The 22,897-nt window shown below is 44.9% G+C and overlaps 1 protein-coding gene across 1 annotated transcript in view; it reads left to right on the forward strand.

Moving 5' to 3' along the window:
* GLRA1 (glycine receptor alpha 1) overlaps positions 1-21,381 on the forward strand; it is a 37,176-nt gene extending 15,795 nt beyond the window's left edge. The window contains exons 2-9 of the mRNA XM_065734997.1: positions 133-263; positions 4,370-4,437; positions 13,224-13,447; positions 15,017-15,099; positions 16,062-16,199; positions 16,747-16,961; positions 17,621-17,767; positions 20,972-21,381. Coding sequence (XP_065591069.1) covers positions 133-263; positions 4,370-4,437; positions 13,224-13,447; positions 15,017-15,099; positions 16,062-16,199; positions 16,747-16,961; positions 17,621-17,767; positions 20,972-21,286 — 1,321 coding nt within the window. The 3' untranslated portion in view covers positions 21,287-21,381. The remainder of the gene's footprint in view (positions 1-132; positions 264-4,369; positions 4,438-13,223; positions 13,448-15,016; positions 15,100-16,061; positions 16,200-16,746; positions 16,962-17,620; positions 17,768-20,971) is intronic.
* Positions 21,382-22,897: the final 1,516 nt, after the last annotated feature.

Raw genomic sequence — 22,897 nt, forward strand, 5'->3', positions numbered from 1 at the left:
GTTAGGAATCCATCTGGGTACCCATCCTGCCTCACTACAGGAGTAAGATACTGACTGCTCTGTTTCTGGACCCTAAACCCTACCCAGTATGGGATATTCCTTAAAGTCTCCTCTCTCTTTCTATTCACACAGCCTGGCAGCCTCCAAAGAAGCTGAAGCAGCAGCACGATCTTCCCCCAAGCCCATGTCTCCTTCTGATTTCTTGGATAAGCTGATGGGACGGACTTCAGGATACGATGCCAGGATCAGGCCAAATTTCAAAGGTATGCAAAAAAAAACCCCACAAACAAACCCAACAACAAAACAACATTTCTTTTGTGGATTTGTTTCATTTTGTGACTGCAGACTGCATGAATACCTCATTAATTGAATAAGGAACATGATGTATTTTTATGTTGATATGGAATAAGCATGATAATGAGATTTGACACACTGATGTCCTGTGGATGTTTGGAAAGGTATCTCCTTATTTCCACTCAGAATTAAAACAATCTTTTAACAACTTTAAATGCAATAAGAACTCAGATATCAGTGCAGAAAGAGACCAGGGATCCTGCCAAGCAGTGTCCAGCAGGGAGAGGAACCTCTTGCAGGTCAGGAGAAGAACTAGCACCTTCTATGATGTCCCCTTCTGACACCTACTGAAGCCAGAAGGAACCCCTCCCACCTACTCCAGAGGAATTCAGCCAGATTTCAGGGACAGCACTCTCAATGCTCATTTCTTTCATTTTCTTACCACCAAAGCCTCCTCCTTCAGAGGAATCATTGGCCATGCTAACACAGGATTCCCAGGAACCATTAATCATAGTGACAACACCTGCCATCCAGCTTCAAACAATAAGCCCTAGCCTGAGCTTTCAAACCCAAAGCAGGATGGGAAGCTCATGCCCTAGTGACCAACCAGGCAACAGAAAGCATTGTCTGGAACAGAGAGTTAAAAATATTTCAAAAGCCATCCTATTACTAAAATATGCACACATACAAAAGAAATTAAACTTTAATATTTAATGAAATGTGTACATTATCTTCTCACTGAAGGCATCTGTACTGCAATTTTATTTGAGATAATTTAATTTCAGTTTTATTTCTGTGAACTACGCCTTCCCTACAGGGCAGTTTTGCTGGCTTAGCCTCCTACACATAAATCAAGCTCCAATTTATATGGGACATATAGGAGGTGTTTTACAGAGCTTGGGGTTGCAGCTCTCAAAGCATGTCATTAAAATTAACTATCAATAACTCATACAGGCATCTTAATGGTATTATTTTCATTTAGATCTAAGCCAAAGATCCCTATCAGATTGATTTTTGGGGAGAGGAAGATTAACAAATAGATTGTGCTTTCCATAAGTGCTGTAAAGGCTGAATTTAGCTGTGGATTAACATTTTGAGAACTAAGGAAAGAGCATCCAGGCTTCTTGTTAAGATAGAGGATGAAGTCCTAGACAAGGCTCAGGGGAGACCCTATAGCCCTCTACAGCTATCTGAAAGGAGGTTGTGATGAGGTGGGGTCAGCCTCTTCTCCCTAGCAATAGGACTAGAGGGAACAGTCTCAAGTTGTGCCAGGAGAGATTCACCTTGGATGTTAGGAAAAATTTCTTCACCATAAGAGCAGACACTGGAATGGGCTGCCTGGGGAGGTGGGGGAGTCACTGATGCTGTGAGTGTTCAAAAATCATTTAGATGTGGTACTAAGGGACATGGTTCAGTGGGGAAACATTGGTGGTAAACAGACGGTTGGACTGGATGACCTTGGAGGTCTTTTCCAACTGTGGTGATTCTACGATTCTAAGTCTGTGACTCAGGCAGAGACAGAGCTGGACCAAGGGATTGTGGGACAAAGGACAAGGGCTGTAATAGTCTAAACCCCACTGCTGGAAATGTGGATGCCTCCACAGCCACATCCCACTGCACAGGGGGTGTGTTTCAGTTTCAGACAGGGAAGCTTCTAGAGCCTAATAAAAACCTGTTAAAAACAAAACAAAAAACAACAGAGGAATAGTTGACCCTGCAGTGAATGCAGCATAATAAGCACGATGCTCAGTTGTACAGCCCCAAGAAAGGAGTCAGATCCATAGAATCAAAAGGCTTGAGAAGACCACTAAGATCACGAAGTCCTACCCCAACCCAACCCCACTGACCACATCTCTCAGTGCCACATCTCCACAGTTCTCAAACACACCTCCAGGGACAGTGACTCCATCTCTTCCCTGGGCAGCCCATGCCAGTGCATCACCACTCTCCCTGAGAAAAAAATTTTCCTAATATCCGTACACTGGGCTGAGCTCAGCCCATGGTCAGACTCACCGAAGCATGCCAGCAAAGGATCAGGATGAGCACGACCAAAATCTTCTGTGCACATCAGAGGCGCAAGCATATGCATTGGTTTAAGATGTTAGTTCGTTGGTTTTTTTTCCATGCTGTGGCCTTTAGGAAGGGAAACCACATGTATGCTGACTTTCTATAGCTCACAAGCTGCATGTGGAGAAGCAACCTCTTCCTCCTGAGCATTAGAGAAGGCATACGACAAGTGCTAAATCCTGGTCAGATGTTCACTTTCAGCTGCTGGAAAAGCCGCCAGCAGAAGAGTTGATTAGCTCCAGAACCGTATTACACCAGCTCATTAAAACCAGGCCTGTGAGCCACAGGCCAGTTGGATAGGAGGGATAGAAGAAACAGGCACCATTTTGTATCTGATATTTTAGCCCATGCTTGTGTTTAAACATCTGGAGAAAGAGCTGAGCAGATTGCAAGCCTGGGAACTGCTGCTGAGCTGGCAATGGACTGTCTAGGAGCTGGTTAGACAGAAACCTGCTCAGATTGCCTGGGACTCATATCAAGAAAATCCCAGGCCATGAAAAGCATTGCTGTAACATGGCTGCAGCCTCAGTCCTACAGAGAATGGACAGTTTTAAACAAGCTCAAAGCAGGGGATGAGGGAAGGGAAACAGAGGAGCAAACCAAGCTCCAAGATTGCCATTCATTTCCATGCAGGAGGAAGTTTGCACTGATTACGGGCACAAACTTCTTGATAAAACTGCCCTCCCACTCCCCAAAAGTAATTCCCCTGACAGCAGCTGCCAGACTGCAGATGTGGCCTCAGAAGGCAGGCATCACTCCCCGAGCACTGCAGAGCCATCAGGCAGCGTTTGAGATGCAGACACCATCTCAGTAAAGGATGGAAGAATCTAAAAATCCACACTTGCAACTTCCACAGATCTATTTCTTCCTTGAAGCACATCACAGGGACAATGCAAGATTAATTCACCCAGCCTTAAATGGGGACTTCTATTCCTGGGGTGTCCTCTGCTCTACATGAAGGCAGCTTTCCCCACCATGCACAGAGCAGCTCCCCAGGGAGCACTCAGGGCAGGAACCCTTTTTGCTTCACCCCTCCCCTTGTTGAAACTCTACAGAAATCCTGCCATGTGGGTACATCACCAGTGTTCCAGGCACAAGAGGCAAAATAATGCTCTGGTTTCAAGGTACTCTCCAGCTCTTCTGCTTTGCAGTGCATCACAGCTCTGTGTGTTCCTAGGTCCAAATGCAGGATTTCCACCTCAGGCTCACCAGGCCTTTGCATCCATTAATACCAATACCAAATGGACTGATATCCCCCAATCCCTTTCTAACCACAGTGTTTTCATCTTTTAAATCCCTTAACTGGCCCCTTAACTTTCCAGCGTGAACAGGTTAAGCAAAGCTTTATTCTAAAAACAAAGAAAACTTGAGAGGCACGGCCCAAAAGCTGGCATTACCTTCTCCCAAAAGAAAAGGACAGCCAGAAAATTTCTGCTGGCACATCCTGGCAATCTCCCATCCAGCTGCGAGCATCAGCAAACATAACAATTACCACATGGGATATTAGCTCCACTGCACCAGCTTATCCCTATGCTTAATCCCACACCAGGTCTGTAAGGAGCATAGGGACCTAATCCAGACATCCAGAGGCTCAAAAAAAAAAAAAAAAGAAGAAGAAAAATAAAGCTGTAAACACCAGAGCCCTTCAGTAGTCTTTTGGTTCTTCCCAATGCCATCATGTTCAAGGTGAGCGTGGCGCCCACACAATAACATTGAAATATCGAAAAAGCAGTCCTGCCTGGCTGTGATCTATTCATTTTCATCAAAACAGTTTACAGGAGAGGTATATAAACACTCAAACAGTGGAGCAGAGGTGAAGCAAGAGCACTGTCTGACGTCAAACTGGCGTCTGTTCCAAGGCAAGCTCAGCTGGGTCGTCCAGACAGCACTCCCAGTCTCACCTCTCAGCCCCACTGTGGCCACAGCAGGCTTCAATATTGCAGAATGGAAATATTTTGTCTCGTAAGCACACGGTGAAGTGCTGTTCCAATCTGTATTTGTCATGCAGGCCCACCAGTGAATGTCAGCTGCAACATTTTCATCAACAGCTTTGGTTCGATTGCAGAAACGACTATGGTAAGTAAAAATCACAGCACAGCTGTTCTGCTACAGGCTCGGCCTCATTGCACTCCCAGCCAAAGCAGCATCCTCTGCTTTAGTGTCACCAGAGAAAAATGTCTCTGTATTCCCAAATTTACCTGAGATTTGAGTAAATTCCTGGCCATCACACACGACTCACAAGTTAAGATCACTATTCATTTGCAACTCTATGAAAACACTGCACAGGCAAAGTGCAGAGGTCAACAAAGGGAACAAAGCCTTTCCTAAAAACTTGATCAAGACTCCAAGCTCAAGAGGCAGCTGCAGTTGCTTTCTATTGAAGGGCATTTAGATCACAGAACATTGATTCAAATCACTTAAATGAAAGAGGAGAACAGATTCAAATCCAGCCTGCAACAGATTCCATGTTTGCAATGATTAGGAGAATCACTAGATTTGGATTTTCTTGAAGACACTGGAAAAAATCATTGCCTAGTAGAAACTTTTTTTTCTTTTGAATCAATATTTGCAAGGCCAACTTCAGACAAAATTACTGAACATGGCTAAGAGCTTGATCTAATTGGCAAGGCACGAGGAGGAGAGAATCAGGAGAACAGGAGATAATTGCTCCATCTGAAAACTATTAAAGATTGGTTGTGACGTGATCAGTGAACAGCAAACAAAAGCTCTGGAGGTGCAGTACTTTAGCTCCGTGCTAATTAAAGATAATCCAGAAATATGGTGTTTAATTACACTTTGATAATTCTTTTCCTAGGAAGGTGTTGTATGAAGAGCGCAAGATCCCAGTTTCAGGAGTTCTGTGCATTCACTTAGATGTTATGGACCTTACGTACGGGTCACACCCCGACTCTACACATTGCTTGTAAAGCACACCACTGTCAGGGGAGATCAACAGCTGTACATACACAGATGTATATACACAGAATTATGAGCATTCTAACACTGCTCTCCATGCTCTTCTTCTGGCAGCAATTGGGGTGGGGGGTGTTCACTTCCAGGAGTATAAAATAGCTGTGACTCTGTCCAAGCAAAAAGAAATTCATTTCATAGGTGGGTTGCAGAACGTTAAGAGTTTTTAGATGGGAAATAGCACTCATAGATTTGTATATAAAGTAAGAGAAGGAACTAGAACCTAAATACACCTCTGTTCCCAGTTTACTGTTGTATTAGATACATCCTATGATGTTGCAGGCAATCCTTCACAATTCGGCAGGGAAAACCCACAGACTGCAAGAGAGAGTGGCAGGCCCACAAGGGATCCCTGTGCAACATACAGAGCACATTACACACGTTCTTTAATATATCTGTCCTACACCTCAAGATGCATTGGAGCAGTCACACAAAGATGCCACAGCATCCCTGTAAGAAGGATGATTCATCAAATTAGCATAAAGTAGCACAAGAAAAAAAACGCAGTTCACCTCCCAGACATGCTGCAGGGACTTGCTATCCTCTCCAGATGCCCTCCATTTCATATTCTATCTTCCGTAAAAAGAAATTCCCATGGGAACCCAAGAGCACCCCCTGGGCACATTGCTTTGTCTAGAAATACCCAAGCCAGCTCTGACAAGCTAGTCCAGATGTCAGGCTGACACAACATTGCACACAACCTAATATAATGCACTTCTCTGGGGACTGAGTTTTCTCTAGTAAATGCTGGCAAGGACACGGGCAACACACGTACGGAAGCATTTAAAAATGAGGACCCAGCAAGTAAGTGCAGTCTTTGGGATTTGCTAATTTGGGATTTACCCTGCAGAGAAGCCAGGCTCTCTTTGCCACAGGTCCAACAGGTAAAGTCAACTCCCCACCAACATTTTTGAGAAGGGAAGAAGGTCCTCTTGTGGAGCACTTGAATTGGAACAAGTGATCAAATTACAGGAGGAAAAATAAGTCTGAGTGTGTAAAGAAGGACGAGTCCATCACTGACTTGCAGGATTTATCACAGTAATGCTCCACCAACTGCTTTGGTGACCACAAGGGCAGGAACAGCTTTGTGGTCTAAAAATCACAGCCGTCAGGCACCCTAATGCTGCCTACTTCCAGGTCCAGGAGTACTGCACCATCCTGTAACCTCACTAGCAGATTCAGGAAGAGACAGATTTTTATTGACACCACAGATGTTATTAGAGAAGCCTTTAAAAATAATCTGTAACAGCACTGCTAGCTCCTATCCAAAACACTATATTGGTATTTGAGTTCATAGCAAATGAATCTTCCAAATCACGAGGTCGTCAAGTTAGGGTTAGAGAGAATGGAGATGAAGGTTCCCTTGCAGCTCAAAGTATTGTGAAAGATTGAGGAAGAGGAGAAAATACCAGAACAGAGAATGAAATGAGGATTTGACACAGCCACCAAGGTCTACTTGTGCAACAGCACATCATGAGTAGGGTGAAACTAACCTGTCTCAGGACATTTTAACTACAGCTCACGTCCCCTATTAGTGGGCAAACAACCCAATGCTTAGGGTCTACACACCTCAGAAGGGAGATAATGGGTTGCAACTAAGGCACAGAGCTCCCAACATATACAGAAATCTGGTCTCTGTTTCATGAAAGTCCAAAAGGAGCCAGGCAAGAAATTGAGTCTTAGAAACTCTGCAAGGAAAGGAGAAAATACATTCAACCAAAAAAAAAAAAAGAAAAGAGACTTTCATCCACCGTATTGAAATCCCCAAAAGAGAGCTGTATTAGAGCAAGGGAAGTAAACTCCTTTCAGCATCCTGAAGAGCTGGAGACCCATCCTGAAAGCCTTCAGTGATGCTCATAATTGATGGGACATCTACGTTAGATTGTGGCTCATATAGTATACTCATCAGCCTTGCTTGCATGCAACTCTAAGGACAAGGGAACATGCAATTGGGAACATCTCCCTGAAGCCAGCAAGTGCTTCTATTGGAAAGACACTACCAGATATAGAAGCCATATGGGTCCAGACAGCCTCTTTCTGTCCCAAAGCATTACTACAATTGTGCATCCAACAGCAGGGTACTCCAGATGACAAACAGAGGATGCATCCACTCTATCAGCTTACTTCTATTTTATAAAAAAAAAAGAAAAATTATAAACAAAACAAAAAACACTTTTCCCCCAGCCTTACCAGAGTAGGAAACCCACAGCAAAGCTACAAAAAAAAAAAAAAAAGGTTCAAAAATGAAACAGAACCCAAGCACCCAGGAACAGTCTTGTTCTTCAGTGAATAAACAATTAATAGGATTATCTGAGCACTTCATCTAACAAATTTCCTCCTATAACAAAAGTGTTGGAATAAAGCAATACCCTTGATCTCTCTTCCTGTGGAAGCTTACCTTTGGTCATAGATGTCTAGCTGGCTTAAGCAGCTGGAAGTATTTTCTCTACAATGAAGGCACATAATGAAGGAGAAATATTCTTGGATATCATCATCTCAAGTTGCCAGGAGCTGGACTCAGTACTCAATGCAACTCCTCCCAACCCCATGTTTTTGAAAGGGCTCACAATTGTCTACAAAACTATCAGCACAGATTCCTTCAGACACATATATATGCAAATTTATCCTTGCTGATTTCATGCCATAGTCATCCAATCTGAAAAGGACAAACCAGACATAACCTTCCAGACAGCTGCAGCACAGCCACATTTGCTCTCCCAGCATCTCCTAAGGACAGGAGAAGCTATAGGCTGCGACCATCCAAATGCAAAATACTTGTTCAGAGACATCTGCACATAAGCTTTCCAATCAGATAACTAACCATTCTTGCAAAACAGGCTGAGCAATTCACTCCAGCCTCACAAACCACAGGGCAGCAAGCAGCAAACATGACTGATACAGCCATGTCAGTCGTTCTTAGAACTATCAAGCCCTACAGAGATGACAGATACATAACATCGCCCAATGCAAAATGAAAAGGTTTTCCCAGCATCTAACAGTTTCAGTCTTAGACATGCAATGTTTTGGCCCTTTCTGTAGTTGGAATTTGTTGTTGCATTGAGTGCACAAGAGAGGGAAAACAAGTAAACAAAACAAGAGCGTGCAGCAACTTAAATACAGTGACGCATACACAAGCTGAAGACTTGATTACTAAATCCTTAAATTTGAAATTCAGGATGGCTACTGCAACGACAGAGAGGGTTTTGCCCTGGAAATCAGCATGTTTTTGCCAGGAAGCGATGGAGAAGTCACAAAGTCTTCCCTGTGCACCCAGATAGCATGACTTCCTGATATTCCCAATGCACTGCAGGCCAGTGGTTCTGCAATTCTGCAGGCGTGGTATTCACAAACATCATTTATGAATTCAGAGAGCATTTGCATACACTCTACTGATGAACTTTCATATTTTATATCCTGGCATTTCAAATGATTTTTTCCCTGGATGCAATGTTCCTCCAGCTCTTTGCTCACAGTTCCCTTACAGTGATACACTACTATGCTGTAGAGCAAGGATTTTACTAGTAAAGATAGGTTCATCTACTCATTCATTAGTTATCACAAATGACACAGAAGTCTTACGTGGCAAACCTCAGGCAGTTTCAGTTTACAGACAGAGTAATGAGCCAGTGCTAAGAGGGAAAGAAGGAAATAGCCTTCTCTTCCCTCAAAATGGTCACAGAGCATCACTTTTGCAAGCTGGAGAAATAGGAGATGAAAGCTAAATGTCTAAAAGCACGAGGTAGACCAGGCAAGGCAAATCAAGGACTTCTCAGCTCCATATACCATCACGCAGCTGTCAAAGCATACTGGAAGCACCTTGGAAAACAGGATATTGCAGCAACACCTAACACAACCAGCAATGGAAAGTAGCACGGAGACAGACACGTTTTAGGATGGAGACAACAGTTTGAGGCCTCCGCTGGACAGCATTTAGGACTGAGTTTACCAAGCGAGTTACACAATGCTCAGCTCTCAAGGAAACAGGAGCTGTGAGCCAGTTCAGTGCCAGGGACCAACCCAGCAGGACCAGGGATCCCCGGGCAGGGCCAGCAGGGCATGGTCCCACAGCAGAGCACACAGCCCCACTTCTCCTCACAGCAGCCAAGGCCCAGCACAAGCTGCGGCCCCAGTGTGGAGGTTCTTCTTCCCTCTAGGGAAGCCCAGTAAAGCTTCCAGCACTAAAAATGCCCCTACTAAACACCAAGTCGTGATTTCTCCCCTCACCACACACTTACTTTCCATCGAGCAGCAGTTCCTCCTCAGCAGAGCCTCCCACAGCAGCTCCCACCACAGACCTGGAACCAGCTGCAGCTGTGTGGGGCTACCAGGGTCCCATAAACCCTACTGCAGTCTGCACCTGGTGGGGGTCTGTAATTAAAAAAAAAAAAAAGGGGGGTGGGGAGAAAAAAATGTTTTTGTTCTCTCCTATTGTAGAGAATTAACTCAGTGTGACTGCAGGCCCTGTGCTCCTCCAGCCAGGTGGGACATCCACCTGAGGGAGTTCAGTCTCTGCCTTTCTTCTTCCATCAGCAAAATGCAGAGTTTGAGTCAGGGACTGAAAGCTTTTGGGTTCCCTGGCAGCCTGTGCCCCCCTGACTCACAGCCCTTCCCCATCCTCCTGCTGCTCCTACAACACACTGCCCATGTCCCATGGTCATGGTACCTGGGGAAGGAGTGGTCTCAAACAACCTCCTGTTTCCTTGGATGCTACAGAGAATTTCATTTCAGCATTATCAAATTGAATATCTTGATCACTTCTATTATTTCCTTTCTGCTCTGTGGCATTTCCCCCTTGGAAGCAAAAGGCCTTTGTGCCGAATTGCAGAACTGGATGCCATCACAACCCAGGCTTGCTGCTCCCCAGCCAGCCAGAGGAGCAGGCTGCACGAGGTAATCAATGCCTGGATGTGATCAGCACACAAATGAGGAGCTCAAGTGATAAGGAAATGGAGATTGAGATTTTTTGAATTTTTTTAATTTATTGCTGAGTTTGCATCCCCAGTTCAATCCTTTTCTGCTTGAAAGTTCACATCAGAAATTGGTTCGCTCTGTCCGACATCTAACACTGTGGACTTCTTGGTGCTGCTAACTAAGATCTCAAACAATAGCATCTAGGAGAAGTTCTGTCTAATTCCAGGTAGACAAAAAATAAGCATTATTCAGCCCATCACCTCTCAGCTTGACTGCAGTGCGTAGGCACAAAGCTGTAAACACACAGGATCCTTTAGCTGGTACAGGATGCTGCAGCCCGTTTTTCTGCCCGCATCACAGCCTCAGGCATGGCAGATTTTCTCTCCATGCCTTATGGTGGACCCTCAGGCAGTGTCATGTCCAGTGTGCAATCACAGAACGTGTTTTCACATTGTGTTTAAATAAGCCTGGATGTAAGCAATCTAAAAGGCAGCTCAGCATCTCCACTACTACTGTGCAGTTCAGCTACCTATCATTAGGGAAAACAGTCTGTGAGGAGAAAACCATTCTCCATGGCCAGGCCAGGGTTGTGGAATAAAACTAATGAAAATAAAGATCTTCATACACACACACACACACAACTGAACAGCCTCTGGAAGGACACGGTGCAGTTGTCACATTCACAACATGCCTCTGGAGTGTTTCCATTTAGGACACAACCAGAAGACACGCTGCAGATGTCGTTTATGGTCTCACAACTGCTGTAGTGGCCAAGTGAACCACACTGCACCTCTTCTCTCACCCTTTCCTTTTCTTGTGGGAAGCTCTGCAGCTGGAGCAGTGATTTTTACTCCAGCAACAAAGCTTGTCTGCGGTAACGCAGACCGCTGCAGAGAGATTGGCTCCTTTCCCCCCCTTCCAACACTCCATCAGGCTGAGAACACTTCTGGGCAGCTCACACTGAAGTTCCTTCCAAACATGAGTTTAATTTGTGTTGTACATGACATAAACCCGCATCTAGAGCTGACCTGCCTGCATCTAGCTTATTTGTAGCTGAATAAGCAAAACAACCTTTTGCTTTCTACCTATTAGGTCAGTGACACTGATTTCCCCTGACTGCTGTGGCTGCAGGTCTTTACACACAGAAAAGGGAGAATTGAAAGTATGTAGGTTGTTCCAGGAGCTGCTGTGTGGGAAGTGGAGATTCAGGGTTGTTTTTCTCTTTCAGGTTTGCGTGATTGTACTAAGATCTCAGTTCCTAGCTGTCCACAGCTCAAGGCACGTTATATAGGGGTGAGGGGAGGGGACAGAGATGAATAATTAAGTCAGAGGGAGCCACTAGGACTCATGAAGGTGACATTTGGAATGTCAGCAGAAGGAGGAAGTGTTGCAGCTCTTTACATGTTCAGAAGTCTGTTCCTTTTAGCATCAAGTCCTTGGTCCATTTGCTGTTGTCACAATCACTAATGTCATTACCAGCTTCTCTGCTCCGAGGATGCAGATGCCACTAACTGGTCTGAAACAGAGTTCCAGAACATAGGCTATGAACTACCCTATCCAAAACAGCAAATCACCCAATACACAATCCTCTCCCTACCCTCCAGTGTGACAGGATCTGCGAGACTCCATCCTCCCACACAAGAGGGAAGTTCATAGCTGAGTGAGCACATGAAACTGCAGTATCAGCCAGACTATACTCCAAATGAACTCTTCAAATCCAGAGCCCTGTGTTCTCCAGATGGAAAGAACAGATCTGATGGCAGCATCAGAAAGCCCCTCACAGATGCCATGTATTGTCTCACTGAAAGAAAGATCCTAGTGCCTGCAGTAGGTATTAGACACTGGCAAGCACATCAGAGCCCTTCCATGACCCATCTCTTAACGCAAGTCTTCAAAGTACATCTGTATAAGAAAGGCACCAAAGAAGCACTTAATCATGATAGGAACTACTAGTTTGGAATAGGGCAGTGAAATTGCTTTAGTATGTGTTGCTTTTTTAGATGTAGCTTGCCTCTATACTTACAAATGTCAATTAATTTATGAACATGGAGCTCTCCTGATAGCTGGCATGTCCTCTCCCCATTTCAGTTTCTTGGCTCACTTTCTTTAGTGAAATTCAGCAGAAAAGGGACATACAGTTCACCCCAGGAGAACAGAAACTGTGTTTAATCGTCCACAAGAGCATCCAGGACATATGAGCCAGACCTCAGCAGCCAGCCTTGGCCTGGAGAGCTCAGGAGAGCTGTAAGACACAAGGGTGCAAGGCAGATGTCATTCAGTGTAGTGCTGGGGGACCAGCTACAGTTAAAGATGGCTAGCCCATAAAATCTGCAGCGTTTATGGCATTTTGATATTAGATAGGGGAAAATGGAATGCTCATGATGAAGAGAGAAGGTACCATGCACATCCCTTCTGTGTTCATATTCTCATCAAGGGCATCTGCTCCCATCAGTTCAGCTGAGTTACTTGTATCAATGTACACACAGGGCATTTCTCTTCCATGGACTGCCTGTGTCACTGTCCTTTTTTTCCTTAACAAGACTGAAGGAATCATAGATAGTCACAATACAGGATGGTTCAACGCTGAAAGGAAGTTGGCTTCAGTATCCTTCTCCCTCAGTCCTCTGCAACAGTTGTCTTGCTAACACCAGCCCTTATGACAACTGCAACTGAACAGTGTCTCTACAGCCCTGAGGTTAAGACTAGAGGTCCTGACACTTCACACATAGTAGATTTCTGTGGTAGAGGGATGCAGAGTTAGACAGCTGCTCGTACTATGAGATAGCTATAAGCTACAGAGCTAAAAATATCAGCAGTTCCCTGAGAAATAGTGCAAAGAAGGCCTGCCTTATCTTGGGAACTTAGGTCTAGGTGGGATTTGCTTTTGAGAGCAATTTTAGCACATCCTCCCCATTTCTCAGCATTTTTAGCTTGCCCTGAGCACTAATTGTGTTTTTCTGCTCCCTGATTGCACTGTGCAGGATTACAGGGTGAACATCTTCTTGCGACAGCAATGGAATGATCCACGGCTGGCATACAATGAATACCCAGATGACTCCCTGGACCTGGACCCTTCTATGCTAGACTCCATCTGGAAGCCTGACTTGTTTTTCGCAAATGAGAAGGGGGCCCATTTCCATGAGATTACCACAGACAACAAGCTGCTGAGGATCTCCAGAAATGGGAATGTCCTCTATAGCATCAGGTGAGCTGACTGAATGAGGAGAGATTCACAAAGGCAGGGGAGAGCAGAGCTAAATTTCTGCTGTTCTAGCCTAAAATGGGCAAGTCTTTTGGTGAAAGGAATTGAGCTGCAATATTTAAAGGACAACATCCACTAACAGTGTCAAAGTGCGGTGAGAAGGGACCGCTGGAGGCCGCCTTCCACGCAACCTCCTGCCAGGAATATGACTATTCACAATTGTCAAGGCTCTTGAAAGATGGTAGACTTTGCCTCACAGACTCAAAGCTTATCAGGCTCAGTACTGAGTTCACCTAAAAACACCCCTGGGGATTTTGCTCCCTGATCCTTACTCAGAACACACTTGTCCAGCATGTGTGTGCTGCCCATCTTATGACACTGCTGCAGCCACGGTCACTCATTTCATGTCTGGTAGATATTTAACATTAATTCTTACAAAGAAGCTTGTTTAAAGACATAACTCAAGGCTTATATCACATTGATCAGAGGTGGAGCCCTCTGCCAAAGATGCAACAAAAAAACAATGAGGGCAAAGGTTAGTGGTGGCTCTTTTCCATGCAGATGTTGGTTTAAATACAGAAGATGCAGTTGTTTTCATAAAAAGAACTCATGAACAAGTCGATCCCTTCTTCTGCCACATCTTTTGTCACAATATGTCTCTAAACTCAAGCAGAGAATTTCTTCTAACATAAAGATTTGGGTTAAAATATCCTGCTAAGTCCCTTGTACATCTGATAGAAAAATCCAATCCCTATCCTCCAGAAAATTCTGCTATTTCTACATCGAAAAGCTGTAAAATCTAAATGCTTTAGGGCACGGCATTTTCAGTATTACCAAACCAAATAACACAAGTCCAGCTATCTGAATGCAATCATTTAACATCAGCTTGTTGAACTAAGCAAACATTTTGAACATGGAGTTCGGTACAGGACAGCATCTCAGCTTACCATGGCAACGCAGCCAGCACCTAGGGAAAAGACTAAGGTAGAGGTCTCAAGAGGTACAGTGGGAGTTCAGAAAGATACAGCCACACTGACTTACCAAAGGGCATTTTCCTTGCAGAAAATTGCACCCAAATCACCAATTCCTCCCACAGAAACGTGTGATCTTGACCAAAGTTCTTGTTTATTCTGATACAGAGAAGTTCTGTTCATAGATTTCCAAACACAGTCAGTCTCTATAAATGTATCTGGGGAGTGCAAGGGATAGGTTTGGGCTTCCTGCTAATCCAGACTGTTGTGAGCCTGAGGCAAGAAATGAAGGCAGAGGCGGCAAAACTTTGATGCCACTCTCTTCTGCACTGTCTAAGACAATATTACAATGAAATGGCACCTGCTGTTTCTCCAGTCCCTGCCAGGAATTATTTCATAGACCCAAGTTTTTGTCATTTCTGATGCTTTCCAATAGCACGTGTGAAAGCATAGGCAGGGAAGGAGTGAATAATCAGTCATTCCCTACATCACACCAGACAAGTTACCAGCCTGTATGCAACATTTGGTGTTTGAGAGGGTTCATTCCCTCATCAGTACCACAAGTTGTACATCATTGTCCTTTGCTGTCTTCTCTCCTCAGAATCACGCTAACTTTGGCCTGTCCCATGGACCTGAAGAACTTCCCCATGGATGTTCAGACATGCATTATGCAGTTAGAAAGCTGTGAGTTCTGTGCACCTCTCCATTTCAGGAGGAGATGATGTGCTTCTCTTCTCCCCTTTCCATGCCTTCTCCATCCCCATTTCCCTGTTCAGTCTTCACTGGACTCTCCCTGTTTGGAAGAGAAAGGGGGGTGAGCAGCTGGGACAAGCTTGCTCTCTGTGTGTTCCTGGGGCTGCTCTCTCTCAGATTTGCTTCTCTCAAGTTTCCCTGTCAGCATCCCCTCCACAAAACCCACATCATCACCTGCATTTCCATCTTCAGCCAATGTTAGCAATAAGATTTGCCATCAGAGACAGTAAACTTAGAACAGATGAGGACACAGCCAGTTCAGACACCACCAAAACAAGAGCCAACCTCTAAACTGCCTCAAGCCAGTGTGTGATTCGAGACTCCTACTCTTGGGTTGACCACTTTTCATCCCATCCCAATAAGTGACTGTGCAGGATTTTCAATTCATTCAGCATGTAACTTTTCCTAGACAAACTAAACCTCAAAAATGCCCATGAGAGATGCCTGGCTTGCTTGTATTTACATTGGCCTTTCAGTTTGGAGGAGAAAGGTGAAAGTGCTCTCCGCTGCAGATGGGATGTTTTTCTCTCTGGATGAACATTTGCCCCTTGTACATGATGTTTATCCCAGAGGAGGGAAAGATATGAATAACTTCTTTCAGAGAAAGAGGTCAGGTTTGAGAAAATAACAGCTCAACAAGCACTTTTTCAAGTGAAAAATATGACTTATTGCAGACAATATATTGAACATCCCCTCAGCTCCCGAGCTGGTCATTACCCTAGCTTTTACCATACACATGAGCAGCTCTGCTTCAGCCTAAATCCCACACGTCACAGCACTGCCAAAACATCAGGTTAAGACCCTGCCTCCAAGCTCCCTTCTACAAGTCCGACCCTTTCCAGATGAGTGTTTAGTATGCATTTCACATGATATTTGTTCTCTCCTCTCAACAGTTGGCTACACAATGAATGATCTAATATTTGAATGGCAAGAAAAAGGAGCCGTACAAGTTGCTGATGGGCTGACATTGCCTCAGTTTATCCTAAAAGAAGAAAAAGACTTGAGATACTGCACAAAACACTACAACACAGGTCAGTGCTGTTTAACCTTAGCTCATGGATTCATTAGAAATGAACTCAAGACTGTGCATGTACCAGAATCTCTTGCTATGTCTGATAACGGTCTGGTAACACCAGCTTTGTTAGAGATTATATAGAATAAAATATAGAAATATAATACAGAAACATGGAAATAAAATATAGAAATATAGATATATTGCCAATAAAAACATATAGAAAGAACCAATAGAAAGCAAATCTGTGGAATGTTCTTGTCCACAGTAACACCTGTATCAGTTAAATGGTGCTTGGTCTGGGCCTTTTCTCCCACCATCTTCCTTTGCCTTTAAAGTGAGGAAACAGATGAAACTTGCATGAAAAGTGATATGCTGCCAAAATCTTTCTTGGCTATGTTGACGTTCTACACAAGTTGTTTAGAACAGGTCAACAGCTGTTTATTTCCTCCTCTAAAAAGATTCTGGTTCTGGGCAGCATGAAGAAGGTCCCCAGAAAAGAGCTGAGAACAAGAGTCTCACTTTGCCTTACCAGAAACCTTCCATGTATCTCCTGTCCTTACCAGGCAAATTCACCTGTATAGAGGCTCGTTTCCACCTGGAGCGGCAGATGGGTTATTATTTGATCCAGATGTACATTCCCAGCCTCCTCATTGTCATTCTGTCCTGGATCTCCTTCTGGATCAATATGGATGCTGCACCCGCTCGTGTTGGCCTGGGGATCACCACTGTGCTCACTATGACCACTCAGAGCTCTGGTTCCCGAGCATCACTGCCCAAGGTAAGTGGAGAAAATGATTACTGTTTGGGGCAGTACACGTGTAAGCAACAACACAGATCCTCCTGCTTAACACAAGAGGTGCTCTGCTGCCATTGCACTGTATTCCAGTTCAAGGGGGTGCCAAACAAATTCCAGTCCCTTCCTACAAAAACTTTGACTTACGTTCAATGACAAGCAGTAGACCTTCCCTGAAGACTCAACGCTCATCCCAAGATCCATTGCAGGTCTCAGTAGCCAGGAGCTCTGCACCTTACACTTGCAACAAGCAGACATGGATATGCATGCTGCAGTCTAGCTTTAACTCATCTGATCATAGCACTTCCACAATAGCACTGAATTTAACTCTTAAAAAGATTTGTTATTTGTTTGTGTTACTGTTTTCCCTGCGTGTAAGCCATCACAGTGAAGACATGGACAAATTGTAAACCGTAGAAGTACTACTACTGGATAATGCACAAGAAATTTCAGTGACCTGTTAATATAAATGAGATAATATAAATTAAATGAGATAGATTTTAGCACCCAAGAGTGGTTGTTAACCATATCATAGTTTGGCCAAATCCTTCTGAAGACTCTGGGAGTAACAGGAAAGAATGTCAAGCTAAAAGGCTGTGGGATGAACAAGCTGTCACATCCTTGTGTCTCCTTCTGACTCATAGGTGTCTTATGTGAAAGCCATAGACATCTGGATGGCCGTGTGCTTGCTGTTTGTGTTCTCTGCACTTCTAGAGTATGCTGCTGTCAACTTCGTGTCCCGGCAGCACAAAGAGCTTCTCAGGTTCAGAAGGAAGAGGAGGCATCATAAGGTAATACATAAGGCATGAAGGACACGACTGGAACCTCTCCTAGCAGAACATCACAACATGGCCAACTGTCCAGGGAAGTCCCCTGACTATGATAGTAAGGAGGGCCATGCACCAAGAAGAAGGGCAAGCTCATAAATTTTATCTCTTCTAACAGTCTGCTGACCCCAGGGATCTAGCAAGCTGGGTTTTGTTAGCTAGTCAAGCAGTCTAAGCCAAAAGGGTTGTTCTCATCAGAAAACAGATGTTCTGTTCTGAGTCTTCTTCATAAGACACAGTGATGGCTGGGGAGGGAGGCAGGTGAGGAGGTGTAAGGGATGACACAGCACCCCTCCCAAGAAGTCAGTCTACTTTAGTCTGGAGGTAAGTGACACCACTTTTGTCTCTATTATCTGCAACTGAAAAAGCATCTTCTGCTCAGACTGACTGCAAATTCCTCTAGGAAGAAAGAAGCACTTTTCACAGCCTTAGCCTTGCTCCATGCTCATTTGCTCTGACTGACCCCAACCTGAGCATGCACATGTCAGAGACATTCACCCCCTGCAGCCTGGGCTCTGCCAGCTTTTGGGCTGAGGTAGCACAGCAAAAAAAAAACTCATTTCAAAGGATGCATTAAAAGGAAACATGAAGGTGGCTGAGCTCAATTAAAAACTGCCTTTAATTAACCAGTAGAATCAGGTGGCAGTATCAGTTTTTCTTGCCAGCCCTAGTCTATCCAGGACCAGGGGTAAAGTATTGCACAAAACCAAGGGAAATGAAGTAACAGATAGGACCATTGGCAGCCATTAATTTTGTCAGCCCAGAGCAAGATTCTGCCATCTCTAATCAGCTGCTTTGGGTCAGAAGATGTAGACCACTTACTAGAACCAAAGCTAAAACCACTCATCATGCGTGCCCCATAGTGCTTTTGTATCTTCACCCAGATTCAAGCATCCTCTCTCTCTTAAGCTATGCTATTTTAAGCAGATCACTCCAGACTGCTCTTGATAAAACAATAAGGAGGAAAGGATACACCAGTATACTGAGGAGTTTAAAAGATATTTCCCAGAGTTGTTCCACTGAACATAAGGCTGCTATTGCAATCCCTGCCTAATCTCACAGTGCTTTTAATTGGAACAAAGCATAAACAAAAACACTTGAAAAAGCAAAATGAACAAGGTTTGCAGGCTCATCAGAAAACTAGGAGCTGACTGCAGATATGTAAATGGATTAGTACAGCTGCCAGAGAGCCTAATTGCTCCATCTCTGCATCCTGATGTGTCTGGGTGGTTCTGCCTGGGTCAGACATGGCATGCCAGGCTGAAAACAAATGAGATATTGCAGTGTTCATCCTGGCAGAGATCACATTTATTAGATCTGCCCCAAACAAAACCTACTGGTCACTCTTCCCAGCAAAACACCCCAGACCACAAGTTACAGTCTGGCATTAACACAAGTGAATCCAGGCATGTTTCTTCTTTACTTTCTTCGGAGTCAGACTCAAGGTACTGGTTCATAAGAGATTTTTTCCTCTTTTAAAAAATCAAAATCAAATGACTAACAGCTGCTGTCAGGTTTTAGTTGGCCCTTTCCACCTCTTATCTCCTTCTCTTGGGAGGGAGACTAGAAACTCTGACTAGGCAGCTCTCTCTGAACCCTGAACTATGTCCATATTTACTGGGTGATAGGCCTTGTGGGAGCTGCAGTGACTGTGATGGCCGGGGAGATAAAGCTGAGCTATCTTTGTGTCAGTGCATCTGTGTTAGGGCAATGAGAGCAGCAGAGGCAAATTTCACTTTAAACTGCAAAAAGAGATGCGGTGTTTAAGAGGAGGTCCATAAGCTCTCAGCAGCTCTTGTTATAGCTAGGTGCTCAGCACCTAGGATCACTCAACCCCAAGAGCATCTGGATTCTGATCTGTAGTGCCTTGACAAGTCCTTCACTGTATGGAGGCAAAGATATGGAAGGATTGTCTCAGACACCAGCGAGATGCTGGGGCACAACCGGAGCAGGCAAGAGCTATCTGTACCCTACACAAATTGTCTGAGCAAGAACTCTGAAACAAGAAGACCTGCTGATAGGACACGTAGCTCAACAACCTGCCACCCTGACAAGAAAAGAAACAAAAAAAAAAAGCTTCATTTTGTTTGGTTTTGCTTAGATAACACCAGCTTCACCCTCTGCTTGCCCACCTCAGCACAGTGCCTCCATCCCACGCAGCTACCCGCTCGGTGCAGGGGCCATCCAGAAAAGACACTCTGCAAAGAAAAAGGAGAGGACAGAAAGGCATGTAGAGCTGGGATGTCTAAGGGAAGGGGCCAGTAGGTCAGTGCTAGGACACCAGTCTGTGCTGGGGAACACAGCATGCATCAGCCAAAGTGGTGGGTAGTTAGTGCCATTGGTATAGCAATTAGCCCTAGTGACCTGTGGTCACCTGGGGTTTCTGACCCTGCCTCAGCAGCAGATGGGCAGGTTGTGTTACCAAACTTGATTTTCCTTATGACTACATCTCTATATGCAATTAAACAGGGCTCTGAGAAACCTGCAAGGCACCCACCCAAAAGCAGTAGTAGCGTTTGATTTTAGATTGGCAAATAAAGGATTTTTTATGCTCAAAAATTGGAATGAACACAGCAAGCCACATTTCACCACTGGCAAATAGAAGGGGCATATCTGCTCCTTGCCTGGCAGAGGCTGGGTGGAGAGGGGCTGGGGGTAAGGGACATCCTGCAGGCAGGCAGGCTGAGGGCTGGTTGCGTGCTGCCTGCAGAGGTCTTTTCCTGGACAGGTCTCAGTGCCTGCACATCCATGTAACTCTGTGGGAAGCCTCGCTTCAGCTGCGTGAGTTACATGGAGCCCACTCCTTCTGGGCATGCTGGTACCTCATGGGCAATGCAAAGAAGGTGCTGATGGCAGCGGGGGGAGGGAGGGGCAGAAGCAAACCAGGGGATGCAATTAGAAAATAAATGCAGTACTGTGAGCCATTCAACCATGGCAAAGATACCAATGAGTTGGAACCAGTGCTGTTTCCCACTGGTTGTCTGGATCCCCTGATTTGCATCTGTGCATCATGCAGTTGGCACCCCTCTATAAGGCTGAACTCCTGAGGGGTTGTATGACAGAGCTGAGGCTGGGGTGTGACGGGGGCATTTCGCCCTGGTAGAGCAGGGAGCAGTCAGTGGAGAGCCTTATAGCGAGGGTGCACTGTCTATATCTCATTTTAAGTAGAGTCCCATGCTGAATCTGTTTCAGGAGGATGAAGCCAGTGAAGGCAGGTTCAATTTCACTGCCTACGGGATGGGGCCAGCCTGCCTACAAGCCAAGGATGGCATCTCTGTCAAGGGTGCCAACAACAACAACACAGCCAACCCGGTCCCCCCGCCGTCCCGCTCCCCCGAGGAGATGCGAAAGCTCTTCATCCAGAGAGCAAAGAAGATCGACAAGATCTCACGCATCGGCTTCCCCATGGCGTTCCTCATCTTCAACATTTTCTACTGGATCATCTACAAGATCGTCCGCAGAGAGGACGTGCACAATCAGTGAGGGAAGGAGTGCAGCTGGGAGGGAGAGAGCAACCCTTTATATATGTGCAATAGCAATGCAGCAATGCATGAATTTAAGAATGTGGCAATATCTACAAAAAAAAGGGGGGGGGAGGGGGCTGGGAGGGACTTTTAATCATGTGAACCAAGGATAAGAGGCACAGGGAGGAGAAAACAAACTCTTGAGTTGGGGAGTGCAAGGGTGGGGTTTAGTTTTACAGCGTAGGAAGATTTGGATTGCTCCAGCTGCAATCCAAGCACTGTAATATATTAATATATATTCATGCTTAATTATAATGCAAAAGAAAACGATCAAAAAAAAGATAAAAAAAATCCTTTTTTTAAAGCCTATTAACAGCTTAGATTCTCAAGTCACTGGAATGATCCATAATTCCATGTGCAGAAATGACCACAATCATGCTTTATCTGACTTTTGCTACAGAAAGGCCATACCAGTAAAGCACGTGGGGGAAAAGAGCCCTAACAACAGAGGAAAAAAAGGCAAGAAAATCATTCTAAGCTTCTCTAGGTTTCACACTTTAAAAACTGGATAGATGGGGAAACTTAAGAAAGAGGCTGTGGCTTGTTGTTTATTTTATATATTTACTTTTTTAGCCACGGGCTTGCCGATCAAACTTTATGACTTTTGGATAGAGGAAAACAAATACATTCTCTCTCTCATCCCCATCAGAGAGCATCCAAAGGAAAATCCAAGAAGGACATCAGGGCCTTCATCAGAAGTCACAGGTACCTTCTGTCCTTTTAAACAACCCGGCAAGATCAGAAATACTATTCAGATCACTAGAAATGATGAAGGGTTTTTCAAATTGCACTTTTTGTTTTCCGATCCCTGTTCTGCCATGATTGTTTACAGTGTGGAAGATAGAAGAGTTGGATGAGTTGAAGCAGAAATTCTACTTAAAATGTGGGCACTTGGATGCCTTGTCACAACAGGAATGGGCGAACGGCAATATTCTCAGTGAGGGGGGTGGGGGGAAGGGTGTGTACAGAGAGTGGCTGTTATTTTCAGACATTTCATAGCAGTGATGTTAATAGTGAAGTTGGGTCAATGGACCCAACGCTCTATTTTTGTAACTATTTTGGTGCTGTATTTAGCTTTAATGTGGATGGGACGATGGAGCAGGCTGCTTTGCCCCTCTCTTCCCCAGGGAGGCTGGCAGAGTGTGCTGGGGAGGGGGAAGGAGGGGAGGGCAGGTGGGATGGGGCCCTTATGGGGAAACAAAGAGGTCTTCCTTTGGCCAAGTGTTGGCACAGGTTGGCATCGGTGTTTGGGGTGGGGAGGACATGCCAGATGATTCTGACGTGTTATTTAGAAGGCCTGGCTTGGGACAGGCATGGGTAAGGGTGATTTGGTCTTGTTTGTTTGCACTTTAGCAAGTCAGGTAAAAGGGAAAGGAAAGGAAGAGACAATCAGTCTGCACTGAAGCACTTGGCGTAAGGTCTGGATTAGGTATTAAATAAAGGCAGGGAGATGAGTGGCACCCAGAGATGCTCCCACTCTTCCTCCATCTCACGCTCAGGACTGCTGGCCTGGGCTGCAGGTCTGATGCCCACACTGGGAGCACACTGACTGCTGTTTGCAAAAGCTGCA

Source organism: Cyrtonyx montezumae, unplaced genomic scaffold (assembly GCF_038088225.1).
Source record: "Cyrtonyx montezumae isolate F1298 unplaced genomic scaffold, pur_monq_1.0 scaffold_18, whole genome shotgun sequence".
NCBI lineage: Eukaryota > Metazoa > Chordata > Aves > Galliformes > Odontophoridae > Cyrtonyx > Cyrtonyx montezumae.